Source organism: Primulina eburnea, chromosome 17, assembly GCF_022965805.1.
Source record: "Primulina eburnea isolate SZY01 chromosome 17, ASM2296580v1, whole genome shotgun sequence".
Classification (NCBI taxonomy): Eukaryota; Viridiplantae; Streptophyta; class Magnoliopsida; order Lamiales; family Gesneriaceae; genus Primulina; species Primulina eburnea.
The window spans coordinates 1238419-1259166 of NC_133117.1; the positions used below are offsets into that span (position 1 = coordinate 1238419).

Genomic DNA, 20748 nt, shown 5'->3' on the forward strand with positions numbered 1-20748 from the left:
GTTAAATGTCATTTTCCTTGCTTTGTCCGGAGTTGAAGTCGAAACAAATCAAATTAAACCCAACCCATATGCGTGTATGTATATGTATATATATTGTTTCGAGCCCGGACAACATGTCACAAATGAAGTGTATGTGTGTGCTAAGATGGATGTGTGCCAAAACGCGTAATGATAGAACTAGGAATGAATGATTATGTCATAGATGATAAGATTAGGGAGGTTCCTCTAATTAATATGACTTGGTCATGTGAAGAAGGGATCAAGCACGGGCTCAATCCGGCATGTTAATGAAAGGAGTAAAAAGGAGGTAGACCATCAAAAACTTATATAAAAGTCAATAAAAAGGATATCTTAGATCTTGGTTTAATAGATGACATGTGAGAAAATAGTTTAGTTCGAAGAACTAATATCTATGTAACCGACCCGATAACTAACGGAAATATACTATAATATATATATGTGTGTACAAATACCTGGGCAAGGTGTCGCAAATGAAGTGTATATGTATGAATTCATGTATGCGGTACCCAAAGAAATAATAAATATGAATATGTACCATGTACTGAATACTGCATGTAAAAAGTATACACATGGTGATGTTGGTCCCCTCACATCTTCTGCTGCGACCTTGACTTTATATGGCAACGAAGGGTAACTTGCTGTATTTTGAAGGCAAAGCTAATTACCAGCTCCTCGCACCACTAGTATTCTGAAAAATTAGGACATATACAAATTTTGGACTATTTATAAATGAAAATTAATGACTATATATGAGATTTTGAAATAAACGTGTAAAATTTAAATTTGATATCTTTGAGAAAAAATGAAGCTTAATTAAGGCATGTAATTCATTAATATAAAGAATTTACTATAATTTAGTGCTTTCGCCTCGGGCAGATTTTTAACGGATAACATCCTAATTGCTTTTGAAATTGCATTATTTGAAAAGGACGAGGCAAGGAAAATTCGGGTCGACATGTCTAAAGCGTATGATCGTGTTGAATGGACATTCCTCAAGAACATGATGGTTCAGGTGGGTTTGCATCCCCAAAGGGTTGCGCTAGTGATGCTTTGTGTGCAATCAGTACGGTATACGATGGTTTATAATGGGTACGAAATCAGACAGATTATTCCCCAAATGAGACTTCGCTAAGGAGATCCTTTATCTCCTTATCTCTTCCTGTTTTGTGTCTAAGTATTCTCATCCCTGGTGTGAGCGTACAGACTTACTGTTTTGTGTTGACCTATCCTTGTAGATTACCCGTTAATGTCTTGTAAACTTCACATTCTAGTTATTCATTTTTGGACATGGAGTGTTTTAATGTCACACATCTGCTAAGACGTTGCTAATAGTTGTATATACGGACTTGGACAATTATCATCTCTTGAGCTAGATTTTAGAGTGAAGTTAAACTCAATTCTACGATCTTAAGTGTTAAATGTCTTATAGAGAATGAATAAAGTTTTTGAAATATATATATATATATATATGCCAGCCTACATTAAAGACATTCGGGTCAAAGAGTAAAACGTTATGCAACTTATAAATATGAAAATTGAAGGCAAAACTAACTAAAAAACTATTTCATGGTTTTAATAAGCAATTATTAATTAATAAGTGCCGTACCTAAAAATTTATGATATGATGTGCGAAACAGAACAAAAAAATTATTAATATTTCAGTCCGTGCATTAAAAATTCATCACAAAAACAAAAAAAAAAATATTTCATGGTTTTTAATATGCAATTATTAGTTAATCAGTGCCGTACATAAAAATTTAAATAAAAAGGGGACCTAACTACAAAAGCAGTAACTCTTCCCATAGTGAGTACGTGCTGCTGCAGAAGACCTTACACAATGAATTGCTTATCGATTAATGGTACTCATAATTCATACGTATTATATATATATATGTGACAGTTTCACATGCAGGTTTACCCACTCTTTTAAGGCTAACACTGTAACAAGAAATATATCCCATGCAGGCACTCGGGCTGGACCATTAATCTTCCAATTTTTTTTTTGCTTTCTTGTAACTAATAATTGTATTTTGGCTGTAAGTTTGTTTTTTTTTTTAATAGAAATTTTGATTTTTTATGTAGCCGAATTTCATTTTTAGTCGGCTATCTCTTTTCTGGAATTTTATTCATTTTTCCAACGTGAAGCTGACATTTGTCATGTCAAATCAAAACTTCTGGTGGGAAAAAAAATATTGTCAAATTTTTAAGATACATGACAAACTGAAATTTGATTAAAAAAAATCAAAATCACAAATAAATAAACATTCAAACCAAAAATATAATTTTTCCTAATATATATATATATATATATATATATAAGAAAAGGCAATGGTATCTCTAATTTCCTAGAAAACCATACGGGATGTAGCTCATTAATTTGCGTGTACCAAGATATCAAGTTTGAGAAACAAATATTGGATTATAACGAACTTTTCCATTGGATAAAAAAAACAATGATTTATAATTCTTAATATTACTATACGCATACACACATATATTACATTATAATATAAATGATCATATTTTAATAATTTGTCACAACCTTCTTTTTTAACAAAAAAGGGTGGGTTGTTACATAGTTCGAAAAATTAATTGATGTTGTATGCAATATTCTTGGTTAGATTTTTTAGGACCACCGCAGAATGGCTCCAACAAATACTTACACAGGTATTTAAGAAGTATTTGTACCTCATCCCTGTCTCAGACCCGACCACCTTCTTTCCCCTCACATCTCTCTCATTTCATTAATTCATTTGAATTACTTACACAATTTTAACCCAAAAAAATAAATATGTGTATTTCCAACAACGAGATTAACATGAATCGATATCTAGAAATTATTAATAAATAGTTGTGACCAAGCTATATATTTACTGGTTCGGCAGGTAAATATATATTTGACCAAGATTATTATATATATTACAGATCGAGAAGCGACGGAAGGGGTGATGATATATTATAGGATGAGGTTTTTATTATTATTATTTTTAAATAAAAAAAATGGAATTTAGTGATAATTATAAGGGTGGGTTTGTTTTCTTGTTTTCCAGTTTTTCAACACAGAACGAGGAAATAATGCTCGTAGTGATAGGAGTGGTCATTATTGCAAGACAATGACAGTCATTTCTATCCTTTAGAATAATAACTATCACGTATCTAAGTTCAAATAATGAAAATCTTTAAAAGTGAAGGGAAATTAAATATGCAAAAATGGAAGCTGAAAACAAGTGCAATATAAGATCCATGTCCATTTATATTCTATCTCACATATTACCATCAAAACTTGGAGGAAGATGTGCTGCACGGGATGGGGGTTGGGAGTGGTGGTGGGGTGGGGGGGGGGGGGGGGGGAGGGGGTGGGGGTGAAGGGAGGGGACCTTATCTCCCCAAATATTCATTCAACAAAAGAATTGAGGTTTAGCTCCGATATTAATCGATGGATCAATGACCACTCTCCATGTTTGACCCCACCACCACCATCACATTCAAGAAAATCCCCTCCTCTTTCACATTTTCTTTTTCTCCAGTAGCTGCCCTCATTTTTTATTCTGCAGATCGATCAAGTGCTGGGAATATACTCTCTAGCTAGCTATATAAGTACTCCAGCTTTTTGTAGTAACTTCCATGGAGTCGAAGATGGATCAGAGCGAGACCCGAGATTTCATGAACGTCGACTCCTTCTCCCAGCTACCCTTCATACGCCCCACGCCGCTCGTCAGAGAGAAGGGATCCTCGGCTGGTGCCATCAGGCTTTTCGGCAAAGAATTCGGAGGCGACAACGGTGTTCACTCTGTACTCGACGACCCCCATGAAAACAACAATAGTACTGATCGAGAAGAAGATCGCGATGCAAACAAGGACATGGTTGGTAGTAATGACAATAACTCAGATATCAATAGCAACAGGAAATTCGAATGCCATTACTGCTGCCGGAACTTCCCAACTTCACAAGCACTGGGGGGACACCAGAACGCGCACAAGAGGGAACGCCAGCATGCCAAACGAGCCCACTTGCAGTCCGCCATGGCGAATGGCGGCTTGTCCGAGGCACAACTCTACGGTCTGATGAACTACTCACGCCTAGGATCGGCCCCGTCGCTGCCTTTGGCGTACCACTCATGGAGCAGCAGTAGCAACAGTGGCACAGGTAATACCGGCAGCAGGGGCTATGGCTCGTTTAGTTCGCATCAACCTGCCATTAACGGTAGCCCTTTGGGGCTGTGGCGATTCCAGGATGCTCATAGTTCGTCGTCCTTCGGTACACGGGAACGTTCTTTGATGGTGCCGATGCATCAGTATCAGGGACAGACTCCATTGCCATCTTTTACTAGTAGCAACCCTAGTTCTCAGAATCGATTCGGGTATGAATCCAAGCCTGGCATGCAAGATCATGTGAGTTTGGACTTACATCTTTGATCGATCTTAATTGTTTTCTTGGAATTGAGCATTCATTTCATCTCATGAGTAACAAAGCTAGTTTAATTTAATCCCTACATACTCATATATGTGTATGCAGCCTATATTCGAACATGGATGTGAGGAAAATTGATGAATTATCATAAATCCTGCTTCCTTCACAATTAGTATTACTAATCATCACACAATCAGCCCTTTTCTTGATTTACTAACTAAGATTTTTAAAACTCTATATATTTATATTAAGCAATATTTAATCTTATAAATTTGAATGTTCGAGTCCACACAATATTTCAACCCCGATGGATTAACCTCACAGCTGTGACGATACAAAGTTCTTTGACTGTATTTTTTTCAATTTTGGTTGATTTTAACAAACAAATTAAAGAACAGGCATGCAGATAAATTATTGTTGATTTCGTGCTTTTTGAAAATCTTTTGTGGAGGTAAAATGAAGAATAATATTTCTTGTTACTAAACATATAATCAAATAATTCTTTCTTTCTTTTTTTCCCAATGGGTACAACTCGAAGACAGCCTTTTAAATTTGTCGGTTGGTATATTAAAGCGATTACACAACACTTGTTTATTTATGAATAGACAAACCTTGCCACACACCTCAAATTTTTATCTTACAAAATACTTTAAACTCAACAAAAAAAAAACGTACACAATTATTGTTCCAAAAATATTTTATATCGATAAAAAAATTTCAAAAAAACAAATTTCTAGTGGAAAATAGATTCATTTTCTCAAATTTAATAATATTACCTAATTTCTTTAATTCTCAAAATATCATTTTGTTGGTCTGAAAAAGGAACTATTAAGTGTGGAGTTTCACTTTCACGTATACAAATACATTTAATTAATTGGCCGTCGACGTACAGATAAGAATCCTATGGCAAATTTCCAAACCCCATGTACTCACAATGTTTAGGACATTGATTGATTCTAATCTATGTCAATCTGGTCAGGGTTGATCCAATGACATACACTACTGAACCATAACTGAGTTTTCATGTGAAACTATATATATATATATATATATATATATATATATATATATATATATATATATATATTCATCGTACATTAATGCGAAAAATCATACATATGCATCTATATTATTCAATTGGATCGATCTTTTAAGGCATTGTCGTAGAGGTAGGATCGCATAAATCGGTTTTAGGATTTTGTTGACGAGCTTCTATCAGTATTATTTATTTTGTTGAGTATGGAGATGTGAAATTATTCGAACAAGTAATATTTTTTACTTTGTAAGAAAAAATTTGTCCATGAAAATTGAGATTGATTATGATATGTGGAGGGGGGGGTGGGGGGGTTGGTTATATCAATGCATTTTTCCGGTAATAACTATGATAATAATTTGACTGTAACATAATTAAAAGCAAGGTACGAATGCATGTGTTTCAGCAGCGGCAGATGCAGTTCATTCATATATATATATCGACACAACAAAAATAAATAATAATAAAAAATTGAAGTTAAATATCTGTCACATGCCCTTCAATCTACTATATATATATGTGTGTGTGTGTATTTGTGTGATATGTTATACATTTGTTATTAGACATTTCACGAGCGCTGCTAGATGTTTGCATAAACCTCTATATGAGAAGATAATCGATGTGACGTTTAACAAGATATTTATGCAAACATCTTGCGGCGCTATGTGGTACGTAGTGGTGGGCAAGTTAACATCTATGCCTAGAGCAGACAACGAAAATGTAAATGAATATATCGGTAAATCTTTTCTTTGAAAACTTTTTGGCATTAAGAGCGCTGTCATTCATTTTGCTGTTAAAAAATTAAATAGGTTCCAACTGTAATTGAATTTAAATCTGAATTGAGTCACGTTTGACTGATTTGATTATGACGAGCTTCATTGAAATATACAGTGTTTACAAATGCTTTAAAAAACATAATTATAATTTATTTTTTCTTTATAATTTTTTTTGTAAACAATAAACCATCGGTTTCAAAATCATAATTATACCTACTTATTTAACTCGATCCGAATATCTGGTTTTTTTCTCCACACGAAAAAAAAACGAGCATTCAGCATAGGAAAAATTAACTCATCTACAAAATTACAAATGTGTGTTTTTAATCAATAAATATTGTGGTTAGGAATTAATCACACTGCCAATGCACTGATTGAGATGAAGCAAAAATTTTGTCTGATTTAAAATCGTAGCATACGCTTATTATTGTATGAAAACAAACGCAGCCCCCCTCGTTCGTACCACATATTCAATGCCCCACTAAGTGAAAACCATTTAATGTGTAATCCTTGTATTCTCCCTTTTTATAAGTGAGAAATTATTCTGCTAATATTTTATTTATGAGTAGGTCTCTTGTGAGACAGTCTCATGAATTTTTATATGTGGGAAGGGTCAACCCTACCGATATTCACAATAAGCATAATAACGGATGACCTAAATAAGAGATTCGTCTCATAAAATACGACTCGTGAGACCGTCTCTGTCATAAGTTTTTGCCGATGAGTATGTCTCTTGTGAGACGGTCTCACGAATCTTTATATGTGGGACGAGTAAACCCTACTGATATTCACAATATATAAAAAGTAATACTCTTAGCATAAAAAGTAATATTTTTCATGGATGACCCAAATAAGATACATGTCTCACAAAATACGACCTATAAAACCGTCTCACACAAATTTTTGTCTTTATTTATTATCATCTCTGTCCCCAAATGTGTTGTTGTGTTATTTGGTGTTTTCACACATATTATAAAAAAAATCATCGTAAAACAAAATTTTATTCATATTTATTTCAATAAAAAATAGTTACATATTTTACAAAAAAGAGAAAAAAAACTATTAATTGTAGAAACTGAACTATATATTTGAGGAGTGGGTCTCAAGTGAGATCGTCTCACGGATCATAATCTGTTAGACGGGTCAACTCTATCCATATTCACAATAAAAAGTAATATTCTTAGCATTAAAAGTAATACTTTTCATGTGTGACCCAAATAAGAGATTCGTCTCACAAATACGACCCGTGAGAACATCTCACACAATTGTTTGCCATATATGAGACAATCGAAAAAAAAATGATACAAACATGACTGTAAAACGAATGAATATAATTCATATAGTCTCTCAAATGCACAAATGAGCAAAATCTATCAAATCCAAATGAACTAAATGTGTGAGTGTTATTTTTTTTATGTTTTTTTTTGAGAAAAAGAAGATTATTCGGAGGTAGGTGTGAGACCGTTTTTTTTTGTTGAGACGGGAACCCCACCAAACAATAAAAAGATATTCGGAGTTACTTTTAATAAGACCCAATAGAGATCCGTCTCATATGATTTGGAACCGTAGTTTTTATTTTAATAGTAGGTATCTCATTGAGTCGGAACCTTTTTTATGTATTCAGTCAACCGTTCAATTCAAATTTAAATTTGATTACAGTTGGAACCGATTTAATTTTTTAACAGTAAAATGAATGATCTTAATGTCAAAAAGTTTTCGAAGAATAGAAATAAACGTGGGTAACCGATTCATTTACATTTTCGTTGTTAAACTTGAATTCGAAGCTCATTGAGCCATGCCACTTAAATTCTAGTATGTCTAAAATCGTAGCTAAATTCAAACTTATTATATCTCGAGCTCTATTGAATAAATGCCCAAATTAGCACAAACTTGTGTGCTCTTATAATTTAAATATATTAAAAATTAAAAAAAATTGCAACTTTGGTCATGTGATTTTAATATTTTATATCATCAAATTAAAGTCTTTATCATAAGTCTTCCAATTTTTATCAATTTTATTTCTTTTTCTGTTAGAGTGTCAATATAACATTGTATATGACGCTATAAAACGACGGTAATAACCAGTTAACCCAAGAAAACTACGTAGCTTGGTAATACTAGTTGGTCGTAGTAAGTTATTAACAGCTTCAATCTTCCTTGGATCCATAGATATGCCTTATTTTAAGATGATATGACCTAAGAATGCTACTTGTTCAAACCAAAATTCGAATTTCTTCCGATTGACATATAAATGTTTATCCTTCAAAGTTTGCAAAACTAGTTTCAGATGTTCTCGATGGTCCTCTACAGTTCGTGAGTAGATGGGAATATCATCTATAAACACAATAACAAACTTGTCTAAAAATGGCTTGAAAATTCTCTTCGTTAATTCCATAAAAGCAGCTGGTGCATTCGTTAATCCAAATCCTCGACAAGAAATCAAAAGTGTTACGAGGCAAGGAAATACCCTTAATGAAACTATTATGGCGCAATCATGCAATCGAAGAAGCAACTTGGGAGCGAGAAGACGAAATTCAACAGAGATATCCTGAACTATATGGTACGTCAAATTTCGAGGACAAAATTCTTTGAAGGATGGGAGAATTGTAATGTCCGATTACTCGTACAAATGATAATAATGCGTTTATGTCATTTATTATGTAGTTATTTAGCTCATTATGTTTTACATATTGATTAAGATATCAATATTGAGATTGAATATGATTTCTAGATTGTCCATAGTGTATTGAGAATGAATATGTGTCTCAATAGTGATAGTAAGATGTGAGGATAAAAGTAGTGTAATGGAAGTTTGTAGGAAATGAGATGAAAATATGACGGTTTTTACGAGTTTTAGCATAATGATTTGAATAATTATCCGAATTATGTGAGGTCACAACCATTAGAAAGCTAAGTTATAATGTTACAATTTTCATGTTTTGAGTTTTGTCCAAATCATTGTGTAAGACAAGCCAAAAGTGCCCCGAATTGTGTCGTTTGTATCGTCATTCCTTCACTGACAAATGTTGGGAAAATAAGCATAACTATTTGCTCAGACCTCCAAATGACATGAAACCAATTGAAGATGCAAGCAAGACATAGGTCTACAAATTTTCATGTTTACCACTTTTTCAGATTATGAAAGGAAGAAACGTTTCTAGAGCGATCTTTGATGAAGCCGCGTGCAGAACAGAATGCTTGGCACCCGAGCAGTAAGTTATGACCGCCCGAGCGCCCCTATATCACAAGTACAGTATTTTTCCCGAGATTTCCGCTCCAGGGCAGTAAGAAATGACCGTCCGAGCGCCAGTACATATTTTCTCAAAATTTTGGAGCCAAGAGTTCCGCTCTTGGGTGGTAAGAAATGACCGCCCGAGCGCCGCCTGATATGTGAAAAGATAAGTTTCGAAATCTTTGAGCTTCTTTACCACTTCCTTACCTTCTTTAGCAGTAAGAACTCGAAAGAAATACAAAGATCCATCCTCCGAAAGCTCCATTCTTCCTTTTATTCATCATTTTGAAGTTAGAATTTAGTTCTCCATCACAAGAACTTCCTAAGGGTGTAAGTTTTTATATCTCTTGGTTATTATACATGTAGAGGAGTAAATTTCACCTAGTATAAACATAGTAATTGAACTATTGATGTATTTGACAGCATAGTAGCGAGAAATATCGTCTCAACCCGGTATTTGTACGCTTGGACTGTCAGTTGGCATGTTCTTGAAGTAATACATGAGTAATATTATGATTTCAATTGCTTTCCATTGATTATTTCTATATGTACATTGTTACTATGTTTATTGATGAAAATATAGCATTATATTCCATTGTTATGTATTAATATGAAAGGAACTCATGAATATTGAAGATGAGCGCTATGTCATGAACATGAAAGGAAAATGAATGTTTTAAATGATATAGAGCTTGTTGACATCATGGGGGGTTTTAAGTCCACCAAACCTATTGGCCAATATATATTCATGGGGCATGGGGTTGTCAAAAGTGCTCCCCGACGTTCAACACAATAGTATGATTATATGTATTTATAGATATTGTTGCTTGGGTTGTTGGCTTATACAAAATGTAGGGACATCTTGCCAAATTTTTTATAAACTGTCAAATTGATGCCCTTTGTTTGAATTGCTTCACAATATAGGTATATCGTTCAAACCCCATTTTGATTACAAGTATAAGTATCATTAATCATGTCAAGTATAGAAGAAAGGTGTGACATTTTAGTTTGTATACATCACGTTAGTGCTATCGCGTTAACATCACATCAATGAAATGTCATAGAAAAGACTACATTTGAAAAAATAAATCAATAAATTCGATAAGGTATAATAGCAAGGAAAAAAATATATATATACAGTATTAAAGTGTGGTTTTCCTTAGTTAGAAAACATCAATAATTATATTAGAATCAATGGCATGACTATCAAAACAATGTAAAACCACCCAAAGAAAGTTGGTGAGCATGTGAAGCTTGATATATGGCAAACATGGGATCCAATTGTCTAACTCGAAAATCATGTCTCGATGCAGAAGAAAGAGATGTACAGGTCGGTACTTCAGCCCTACAGGCTACAAGTATCAGGTAAACTCGTGCTTGCAAGTCCAGCCGTCTAACACGCAGCAACGAAAAAGACTATCCATCTACACATGATGGTCAGCACGGGCACAGGTTTGTACTAGGTGAGTATATGCCTGATGCACGACATTATGTCTATTAGGTGAACACAGGTACAAATATTAAATGAATTCTTCATCCAACGAATCCAAATATTACATGCATACTATGAAGGAAAACACACTATCCATTTCGGCGTCGAGACCAAAACAAACTTAAAAACCATCCTCCATTCAAAGACGTTAGGCTGTGTTAATGGTCACTTCACAAGTCAAACGCATAAATACAACTGCAGCAATGTTTTATGAAGGAAATCTGTTGCTATCATGAAAGTATACTTTCTGTTTGTAATTCTGAAGTAGAAAAAGGGCAAGATCCATGCCTGCTAATCACCATTCATCTTTATGCAAAATCTTGTTTTCTCTCTATAGTGTCCAGCAAAGGCAGAGAAATATAGCTCAAGGTATAATGAAGAAAGCGACCTATAAAAGTGAAAGCTTCTGAATTACCAGCCCATACCGAGTATTTCATACACTTGCTGAATGCAGCCTCGTTTACTTTCAACCAATTAAGTCTCAGCAACTGTGTCAAATGAATCTACTAATTTAATATGTAACAAGTATCAAATGAGCAAAACTGTTCGCAATTGTATCATAAAAGCAAGATGCATTGACTTGGTCCTACAAGAATGGCAAACCAGCAGTTAAGTGAACAGCGGTCTTATACAGCAGAAATACAGATAAGGAAGTGATCGCATTAAACTAGTACCAATACAATCGACGGAATAAAAATGCATCTGCAGAACAACACCCGTATTAGGGAGAAGGTGGAAATATGAACTTTAAGAACAGCATCATTATTTTAACCAAAAGAAGTGCACTAAAAATTAAATTGATTATTGAAACAGGGAAAAAAATTAAACTGATTGCAGGGCCGAGAACATAAAGCAAGAAAAACTTCCAGAAACACGCACCGAAGATTTGACGATGATCTTCTAATGGTGGAAGCAGTAGATATCCAAGAAAATTAAATTCAAGAGTAGCATGTTTAAAATCACCCAGTGATGAGGCAAAAATAAGAGTGCCAGCAAAATATTTTGTGGCATAAAAAGCCAGCAAAATCTCAAAGATCATCACCACACAAGTTCCAAAATTATAGCTAGAAAACCAAGAAAATAGGAAGAAACCAGCAATAGAAAAAATCAATCTTCCCAAGTGAAATGAAAATATATAATGGATAAACTAGAGAACAAATGCCAAAAATGCTTAAGAACTAGATTCCATTTCCAGAATAAATGATATCCTCGTCAATTGTTATATTTTCTTGAGTTTCCACTAACAATCTTTCAGTTGAAGAAGACAGCCTGATTAGCTCTGATGAGAACTCTATTTCATGGCTTTCTTAGAAAATATGCCACATAAGAAACAGTCATCTTTGACGCGGGCACCCTCCTGCTCCTCTTTATCTTTTCAGGATAGATGATGAGGGGTTAAGCGAAGGTAGTTTGATAATCCCCAAGTCAAACACAGAGCAATATAATGCACGAAAACGATAGTAGAGAGGGCACATGTTCTATAAGCTAAGCGCTCTCATAATGCATTATAAATATCTGGCCTTGGTCCAAACAGGCCAGAGATGATGTTATCCCTTCTGAGGTGAATTATACATGCTCAACTTCTTTGATAGGAATAGAAAAAGTACATATTTAAACAGATTGACGTGGTGAAGGGCACCAAATCCTGGTGAAACATTCGTCACGAGAATTTTGTTTGTTCATTACATTTCACACAGTGAAAGCATACCGACTTTAAAATAAAATCGCAGGTGAACAAATTGACAGCTCTTCAAGAGTAACACGACACTTGAATTTTTTTTTAAGGGAAAAACAAAACCTTTGAGATTACCATCTTAGTTACAAGTACAAGTAGAGTTAATTACAAAACTGAAGACAAAGTACACAAATGAAAATAACTTCAGCGCCTGCAAGTTATCTTCTAAGCTCTTTGTGTTGAATCCTGGATAATCGGTCCTCTTCAATGTGCCTAGTGAGCAATGACACGCCATAGTGTGATGCGCTTGATGCAGAATAGTAGGATGTCACGATTAGTTGAGAGAACTTTGGAAGTGCATAGCCTGTAAAATTAGGAATCATTGATTTACTCCAAGACACAAAAATGAGATCAATACCTCCATAACTAAATGTCTTAAAAAGAAACAAGTGTTGGATACTTTTGTCAAAACTCAAGTAATTCTGTGTTACAACGCTCTCCATAGAACATAAGCCATGTCTCAATTTAGACAAGTCAATTGATAAAATAGCTACGAGTTAATGGAATTGCTGAAGGTTTAGAAATGCAAATTCACAATTTGTTCAACTCCCCCGGACCAGATGACCCTTTATGTAAATTTAAAATAGAGACAAAAAATAAGAGCAATTAAACAACCAAGTACGCAGATATCAACTTTATGTAAGGACAAATTTAAAAAGTACAACCAGCAGTTTCACAGCAATTTCTACAGTGGGATACACATGCCAGGTGCTTGGTAATTACATATATTACCATCATTGTCACTCAGAGAGAGGTTGGGGCGATACATAAAATCCAAATCAGCCCCAAAAGCTCGAGAAAAGTTCAATTATGCATCATAAGTTCATAATAAAAGTCAAATGCCACTAAAGGAGTGTGAATCAACACATTCCCTTGGCTAGATCTCAGTAATCTGTTTCCTCTAAAAGTGAAAATTGAAGTTTTGGTCATACAACTTACCGAACAAATGTTTTCTAATATAGGATTATGGCAGTTGCCTAAATTATTTATTCCGTGTATTCATCATATGCCAAATTTCATTTGATTACTAGCAAACATTTTGTTTATGTTAATCATATGTATCATAGCCTGAAAGTACCAAACTGATATCACCTCAAAATTCAAATAAATGTAGTCGAAAGTTAATGCTATAAGCCTTGGATAAGATGAACCCTTTTGATCCATACCTCCAAAGGCGGCGCTGGCAGCAGAAAACATTAAGAGGGGTGGAAGCTGAAAAAAGTAAAGGTGAAAATTTCTATTAGAAACGTGAACAGAAGGCATAATGCGTGTTCATGAAATTTAAACAGCTGATAGCAGAGATGAAGAAATATACAAAATGATAAGAGTGGAAGCGAAGAGACGTATAGCGGTCATACCCCAATAATAAACGGAAGCCACTTTGGCCCCTTCACGTGTTTTTGAACATAAGGAATTCCTGCAGAATGACATCATGAGTAACATGCAAGCTCAAGGATTGCTTGAGTAAAAAGTTCATATACCTGTGTTGAATCCATGGACTGCACTAAGCATCCCTCCAAGTCCAGAACCCGCCTATTCAAAATATATAAAAGCATACTGCATCAAGGGTGAATCATTATTGGAGACGAAAATCAGTGTGGTACATAGGCACGAGGTCCCTTTTAGATCCAAATGTAAATCTTCTATCTCATAAAAAAGTGTTCTTTGTGTCTCCAATTCAAAAGCAGGGGGCACATGATCGCCAATTCTACTCAAAACCTAACTCGGTTTGTGTATGGAGAAACAGAGTACTAGTAACAGCATGGATGATCATTGCATCTCCTTCTCAAACTTATGAACTATGATACCACTGAAAAGAATTAAACAACTCTCCATATATATATATATATATATATATATATATATCAACCCAAGTATCTCTAAAATAAGCAAGATTTAAAAGAAAATAAAAGGCTTCACAACACAAACAAAACAAGACAAGGGAATCAGAACTGAAATGTAAAGAATCCATCCTTTCATGGAAATATTAAACAAGAGTAATATAGTAACAACGGCACCACAAAATTCATATTCTCAATTAACGCATATGAATGCGCAAACAGCCAAAACTACAAATAATAAAAAAGATGGCTATACCACGGCAGTAACATCGTGCAGAACTGGAGCGATTTTCCATTCCGATTTCTCCTGTGGTAACAAAACGAGGAAAACAATATGTACGGTGAAAGAAACAAAATCAACCAGGTAACGAAGCTAGCGTGGTATATACTTTGGAGGGGTTTAAGAGAGAGAGGCAGCGCGGGCAGCGGGCGGAGCCGAGGCCGGGTTTGATGGTGGGATCGTGGTGAAGGTTCCCTCTTCGAAGCTTCTCCTCGTACACTTCTCGAGTCCCCATTCGACCTATTCTTTTTCTCCAGCACTCTGTTCCAGCTGCATCTATCTATGGGCAGATTTATCATAAAGGGTTGATTAATTGCAGTTCCCCCCTTCTACTTATATTGATGTCAGTTTACTCCAATTGTGTATATTATTTACATTCCACCCAATTTAATCTATTGTGTGTCCATATTCTAAGCTCTTTACTTCGTGGCATGAGATAAAAAAATAATTACAATTAGATAATAAAAATAATATGATTTTAAATCAAAAAAAAATTGATCAAGTCAAAGGAGATTAATAGATCAATACTCAATTTACAAACATCATAAGAAAAACTGAAAGAGTTTTATGATGCCAATTCTATCCTACACCAGGTGATGTACTCTCCTTTACTTTTTTTCTTACGCGTGTTTTTTTTTTATTATTATTATTACATTTCACACTACTTTAACCAAAATCAATCAAACTAATCATTAAACTAATTTTGTTTAATGTATATAACATGTGTTATATCATTATATTATTATTATTCTCAAAATTTAAAACTTAATATTTTATATTTAAAAATTACGTGAAATTTTTTTTTTTGATAGTAAAACTTTAGGTTTGGGTTTGAAATTTTCATTTTTATTTTTCTTATTTTTGTGGTAGACTCATATGAAATGTAAAAAAATCAATATTTTAAAATTTAATTATTATAAGAAATTCTATATTCTACCCATTTATAAACGCTAATAAAATTATTGTAGCTATTTTTAAATGCTATACATGTATATATTATTTAGTGACAGAGTAAATCTTTCGAAGTAGGATAGAATTGTCCGTTTTATGACACATATTCAAAGGAACATTTTGCAAAATTCTAGCTATCAATTCCGGCAACATTTTAATGACTTAGTTTTATGTCATTTAAAGAAATTTTTTTACCTTTTCGAAACAATTCAGTTGATTTATGTCTCTTTAGTTGTAATAAACCGATGAAAATATAATTAACATTCGAAACATAATTCATCTTCATCTAATTTAAAACATTTTTGTTTTCCTCTCACAAATTAGTATTAAACTACTCATCCAAAAATTTAAGAGAAAATATTAAATAAAATTATATCTAAATAACTTGATCAAAATAATATTTTATTGATTAAGAAGAAGATAGAATCCATAAGTAATGATTTTTCATAGAAAGTATTTTGAAAAAAGTATACTAAAAATAAATAAATTCATGATTGGGCTTGATGTCCACTCCAAGCCCATTCATCTCAAATCCTAAAACCCTAGTGCCCGGATACTATTTAATCGCTTGAATTCATTCCCTCCCGTAGTTTGAAGATTCACACGACACAGGAAAATGCCGGCGGGTCACGGTTTGAGGGCACGGACGAGGGATCTCTTCGCTCGTCCCTTTCGCAAGAAGGGTCCGACTCATCTCTCCACCTACCTGCGGACCTACAAAGTTGGAGATTACGTTGATGTCAAAGTTAACGGGTCGATCCATAAAGGTATGCCCCACAAGTTCTACCACGGGAGAACTGGTCGGGTCTGGAACGTCACCAAGCGTGCAATCGGTGTCGAAGTCAATAAGCAGGTGAGAATTTGGTGTTTGTGGTATTTTTACTTTTTCGGTTATATCGATTTGTTGATATAGTTATTTAAATTAAATTTCTGAGAAGTTTCTAATTTTGTTGAAATGATCTTTGTGAGGTTTGTTTTAGAATGGCGCATTTAAATTCGGTAAAGGTTGTTTATTTGCGCGATTGAGATGAAATATTATGTCGATGATGACAAACACAAGGCTTGTTTCTCAAAACATTCGCAGTGGCCGCCCAAGAGCTCTCGCCTTCGCCAGGCTTGAGAGCTTATGCTGTCTCCTTGGATGTCTGAGACTGTCTTTCTCAATGTTGGCGATTACGGGTTGTTTTTATATATTTTGATTTAATCGTAACTTCAAAGTTTTAACTTCCTTGAGATTGGGTTTTAAAGTAACTTGTCGAGAGTAGTCTGTGTTGATGATAAAGATTCATGCTTGTAATTCTCATGACCAACTTATTCCCGTTGGTGGTCATACAACTATGCATTTTTTTGTCCTTGAATGATTGAGACTTTTCTCGTTCACACGAATTTGTGTTTATGTGAGGCATTTGCTGCCATAACTTAGAAAGGCGTTTATCTGCCTTCTCTTCTATATGTTTTATTTATCTTGAGAGCTGTAGGAATATAAAGTGCAGCAAATAACGAAACCGTTGTCTAAACTTTCTTAATTGACATTCATTTAAGTTTCACGGTTTCACCACGAGGAAAAAGCTATTCTGAAATGCGTTGTTTATTTTTGTTGCAGGTTGGAAACAGAATCATAAAAAAGAGACTACATGTTCGTGTGGAGCATGTTCAGCCATCACGTTGCCATGAAGAAATCCTGCAAAGGATTAAAAAGAACGACCAATTGAAGGCCGAGGCTAAGGCAGAAGGTAAAATTATTAGCACCAAGAGGCAGCCAGAGGGACCCAAACCTGGTTTCATGGTGGAAGGGGCAACTCTAGAAACTGTCACTCCTATTCCATACGATGTGGTCAATGATCTCAAGGGTGGTTACTGAGGGTTGGCTGGATACTGTGGATTTTCCTTTTCTTTTTTATTTCTTTTTGGATATTGTTGCATCGGACTAGTTCTATTTTCCTTCATCGATTGTGTAACGGACAAGTTTGGAATTGATAATTTGGACCAATTTTGGAACACGTTGATTTCTTACCTTATAATTAAAACATGCTGGTGTTGTATGTCATCTAAGTTGCTTTCTTGGATAAGTTGATAATAATTTGGTTTCTTTATTTCAAGCCATTGTTTAGCCTCTTGGTATTGTTTATTATCTCCAATAAATGAACCATTCGATGAAATTAATAGAGATTCTTAAATATAATTGATCACATATCATTTCGCAATTATCGGAATTTTAGAAGTATGGCTTTATGTCATTCATCAAATGGTTCAAAACCAAATAGAGGATCCCAAACCAAATTGAGTTCGTGTAGCTTCAACTTAGGAGTGGATGCAAAGAAAAGAACTTGTGCTGGAGTAAAGGACCTGTTAAGCATTTCATAACCGAGTTTCTACACCATGCTTGTACAATACATCTTCTCTTGACACATCAAAACCTAAATATTTTCAGAAATTTCATCGAACATTTTATTGAACAAGTTTAGTGACATATTATTAGCCATATTTAAATACTTGCATGCCTTTTTAATATTTTAAACTTATGTACCATTGAAGACTTCCTTCTCTACAAGTACAAATTCTGTTACTTTAACATATATAATACTACCTCCGGTCCTTTCTTCCACAAACAGTGGTGCTTTTCTTTGAGCTAATGCTTTTAAAGAGAATACTTGGGCTTGGAGCCAGAACTTCGATGGTGTTGTCTTTCAACTAAATTCAGGATGAAGAATTTATCTGTTGCAGTCTTTTTCCTCGTCATATTTAGCTTTTCAGCAGGTTTAGGCTTCTTGTTAAACCATCGCTTCTTTTCTTGGTCACTGTTATGTTACTACATACTTGCTCGGATGCTAAATCGTCGTTTGGGTGCCTTACGTTTTGTTCTCTTTTAATCTATTTTTTGGTGCAGCCTGGAGATTGACTGAAGCACATTCTGTTTGGATTCCAGAGCACAGGTGCCACGAGAGGATGCAATCGAGAAAATGCGACTCATACAAATGCATGCACAAATGCTCCTTGAAGCCACAAGGGCGGGGTAGATGCACAAGAAACCACTGCATATGCACATTTTACTGCATCGAACCTCCTAAATAATGCTCTTCTATGAGTAAATTTTTCTTTCTTGATTTGGCTCTATTGCACGGCTACTTTGCATGTGAAAATCTTCATGACTTATATTTTTGACAGCTTAAATCACCCCATCTCGACATTCTTGCAGTTTAATTTATGTTGTTATTGTCCATCAGTTTGCCTTTAATATAGATGGGAGAGGGGATTAAAATTTTGAATTTATTGGAAATTAGCTTCTGATTTATCGGTCTAGGCAGGCATACTTGTCAAGAACTCGTTGGAATTGGGGGATAGAACCGATACCCGACTGTTAGAGGGTTCCTAATGTTTGAGATATACTTTGGCAAGGATAAAAAACTAAGAGGAGCCTGAGGTTTGTACATGTTATCGAAATATACAAGCAAAAAGAACTGAATTTGTTAGGTCGAAGGGTCAAGTGACGCCTCGCGTGGTATCAAAAATGAAATGGACGATGTTAAGTGACTCTACCCTGACAGGAAGCATCAGGGAGAATGCCCCGCCTCGCCCACAATGGTGACGCTCCACATGTGTAAATTGCTGCGTCATAATTTTTTTTTTATTTTTTTTATTTGATTAATTTAATTTAATTGTTTAATATTTAATTAATTAATATTTTTTTGAAATTTTAATTATAAAATTTTTAATATTCTGATTAGAAATTAATTAAGTCTAAAAACAAAAAATAAAAAAAACACAGATTAAATTAATAATGCGTTAAAATGATACAAATTACGAACAAAAAACAACAAAAATTACGATTGGAGATGGTTGGAGATGATTTTAGTATTGAAAAAAAAAAATATTCTTGGAATATTCTATTGTAGTGTAAAATGTAGTGCAATGTGGTTGTAGATGATTTTAGTATAACACCAATGTAGTGCAGAACGTAGTGCAGTGGATTGGAGATGACCTCAGCGGAACAAGGCAGAAACCTGCTCCCTCCTATACCTAAAACACGAAACAATTGGTAAATTTACATCGATTGTTTGCTTCAATTAGTCAAGATTTTATTTGCATAAATTATGTTGCATATCCGCCATACATCCGCGTAGACTATCGAGCAGGCACTTTAAGCTGAGGAAAAAACAAGAGGATACCCATTTTTGGATTGAAAGGCTTCAGAATCGCACAAGTAATAATCATAATCGGTTCACAATTTTGGCCAAGCAATTATACATCGCTTTAGGGTGATTACATAAATAGAAAAAGGAACATAGATCAACAATGTTAAGTAAGACCTTTATATAACTAAAAATATCTATACTTTTTTCTCAATTCAAAACCCGATCAATAGTATTATTCAAAATTGCTCAATTCAAAACCCGAGCAATAATATTATCCATACTTCTGGTTTGAGTTGGGTTGAACAATAATATTATTCAAAAATTGACTAACGCAAACCTGAGCCAACCCGAACTCGAACAGAATCAACCCGATAAACTCGATTTTGAATTTTTTTAAAGAAAATTAAATATGCTTTTTTTAAAAAAAAATATTTTAATTTAAACACATAATAACAAAATCTCCCTCGTATATATGATTTAAATTTCAAAGTCTAATTGTAGAAAAATAAAATATATTTATTAAATCAAATAAATAATTGTTTAAAAATAAAAAAAAGTTCAAAATAAATATTAAATTTTGAAAATTTATGATATTAATATACAATAAATATTTTTCCAGACAAACAATATATAAAAATATAAGCAATATTTAATAATTATATTGTTTTAAAAAAATTAAAATTTCAGGTCAACCCAACCCACTCATTTTTTTCGGGTCAGTTATCGGGTCCAACCCGATCTGACTCGAACTCGAAATCCAAATACAAACCTGATTTTTTTCGGGTTGAACCATGTATGGTTTTAAGTCGTGTTTGATTTTGACAACCCTACTTTAATTACACA

At 34.1% G+C, this 20748-nt stretch overlaps 3 protein-coding genes and 1 non-coding gene across 4 annotated transcripts; 3 read left to right on the forward strand and 1 right to left on the reverse strand.

Annotated features, from left to right (window-relative positions):
* Window positions 1–3390: 3390 nt before the first annotated feature.
* Window positions 3391–4508, forward strand: LOC140818081 (zinc finger protein 8-like). The gene has a single exon (XM_073177914.1). The coding sequence runs from the start codon at window positions 3646–3648 to the stop codon at window positions 4435–4437; it is 792 nt and encodes a 263-aa protein (XP_073034015.1). The 5' UTR covers window positions 3391–3645; the 3' UTR covers window positions 4438–4508.
* An 8077-nt stretch (window positions 4509–12585) lies between these two features.
* LOC140818379 (uncharacterized) lies at window positions 12586–15118 on the reverse strand. The gene is made up of 6 exons (XM_073178316.1): window positions 14931–15118; window positions 14798–14848; window positions 14182–14233; window positions 14059–14117; window positions 13867–13912; window positions 12586–13004 (listed from the first exon to the last, which is right to left on the reverse strand). Exons 1-6 carry the CDS (start codon window positions 15054–15056, stop codon window positions 12859–12861), a joined length of 480 nt encoding a protein of 159 aa, XP_073034417.1. The 5' UTR covers window positions 15057–15118; the 3' UTR covers window positions 12586–12858.
* Window positions 15119–16344: 1226 nt separating this feature from the next.
* On the forward strand, window positions 16345–17772 carry LOC140818521 (large ribosomal subunit protein eL21z/eL21y). Its single transcript, XM_073178506.1, has 2 exons — window positions 16345–16625; window positions 17376–17772. The coding sequence occupies exons 1-2, from the start codon at window positions 16389–16391 to the stop codon at window positions 17631–17633; spliced, it is 495 nt and encodes a 164-aa protein (XP_073034607.1). The 5' UTR covers window positions 16345–16388; the 3' UTR covers window positions 17634–17772.
* LOC140818864 (small nucleolar RNA SNORD14) lies at window positions 16811–16925 on the forward strand. Its single transcript, XR_012115095.1, has one exon. It is a non-coding gene; the product is annotated as a small nucleolar RNA SNORD14 (small nucleolar RNA).
* Window positions 17773–20748: the final 2976 nt, after the last annotated feature.

Coding starts and splice junctions, on each gene's coding strand:
- LOC140818081 (XM_073177914.1), top strand. CDS start 3,646: ATGGAGTCGAAGATGGATCAGAGCGAGACCCGAGATTTCATGAACGTC.
- LOC140818379 (XM_073178316.1), bottom strand. CDS start 15,056: ATGGGGACTCGAGAAGTGTACGAGGAGAAGCTTCGAAGAGGGAACCTT. Junction 14,234..14,797: donor TGCACGATGTTACTGCCGTG/GTATAGCCATCT, acceptor TATTTTGAATAG/GCGGGTTCTGGACTTGGAGG. Junction 13,005..13,866: donor TGCCAGCGCCGCCTTTGGAG/GTATGGATCAAA, acceptor CTAATTTTACAG/GCTATGCACTTCCAAAGTTC.
- LOC140818521 (XM_073178506.1), top strand. CDS start 16,389: ATGCCGGCGGGTCACGGTTTGAGGGCACGGACGAGGGATCTCTTCGCT. Junction 16,626..17,375: donor GTGTCGAAGTCAATAAGCAG/GTGAGAATTTGG, acceptor TTTTTGTTGCAG/GTTGGAAACAGAATCATAAA.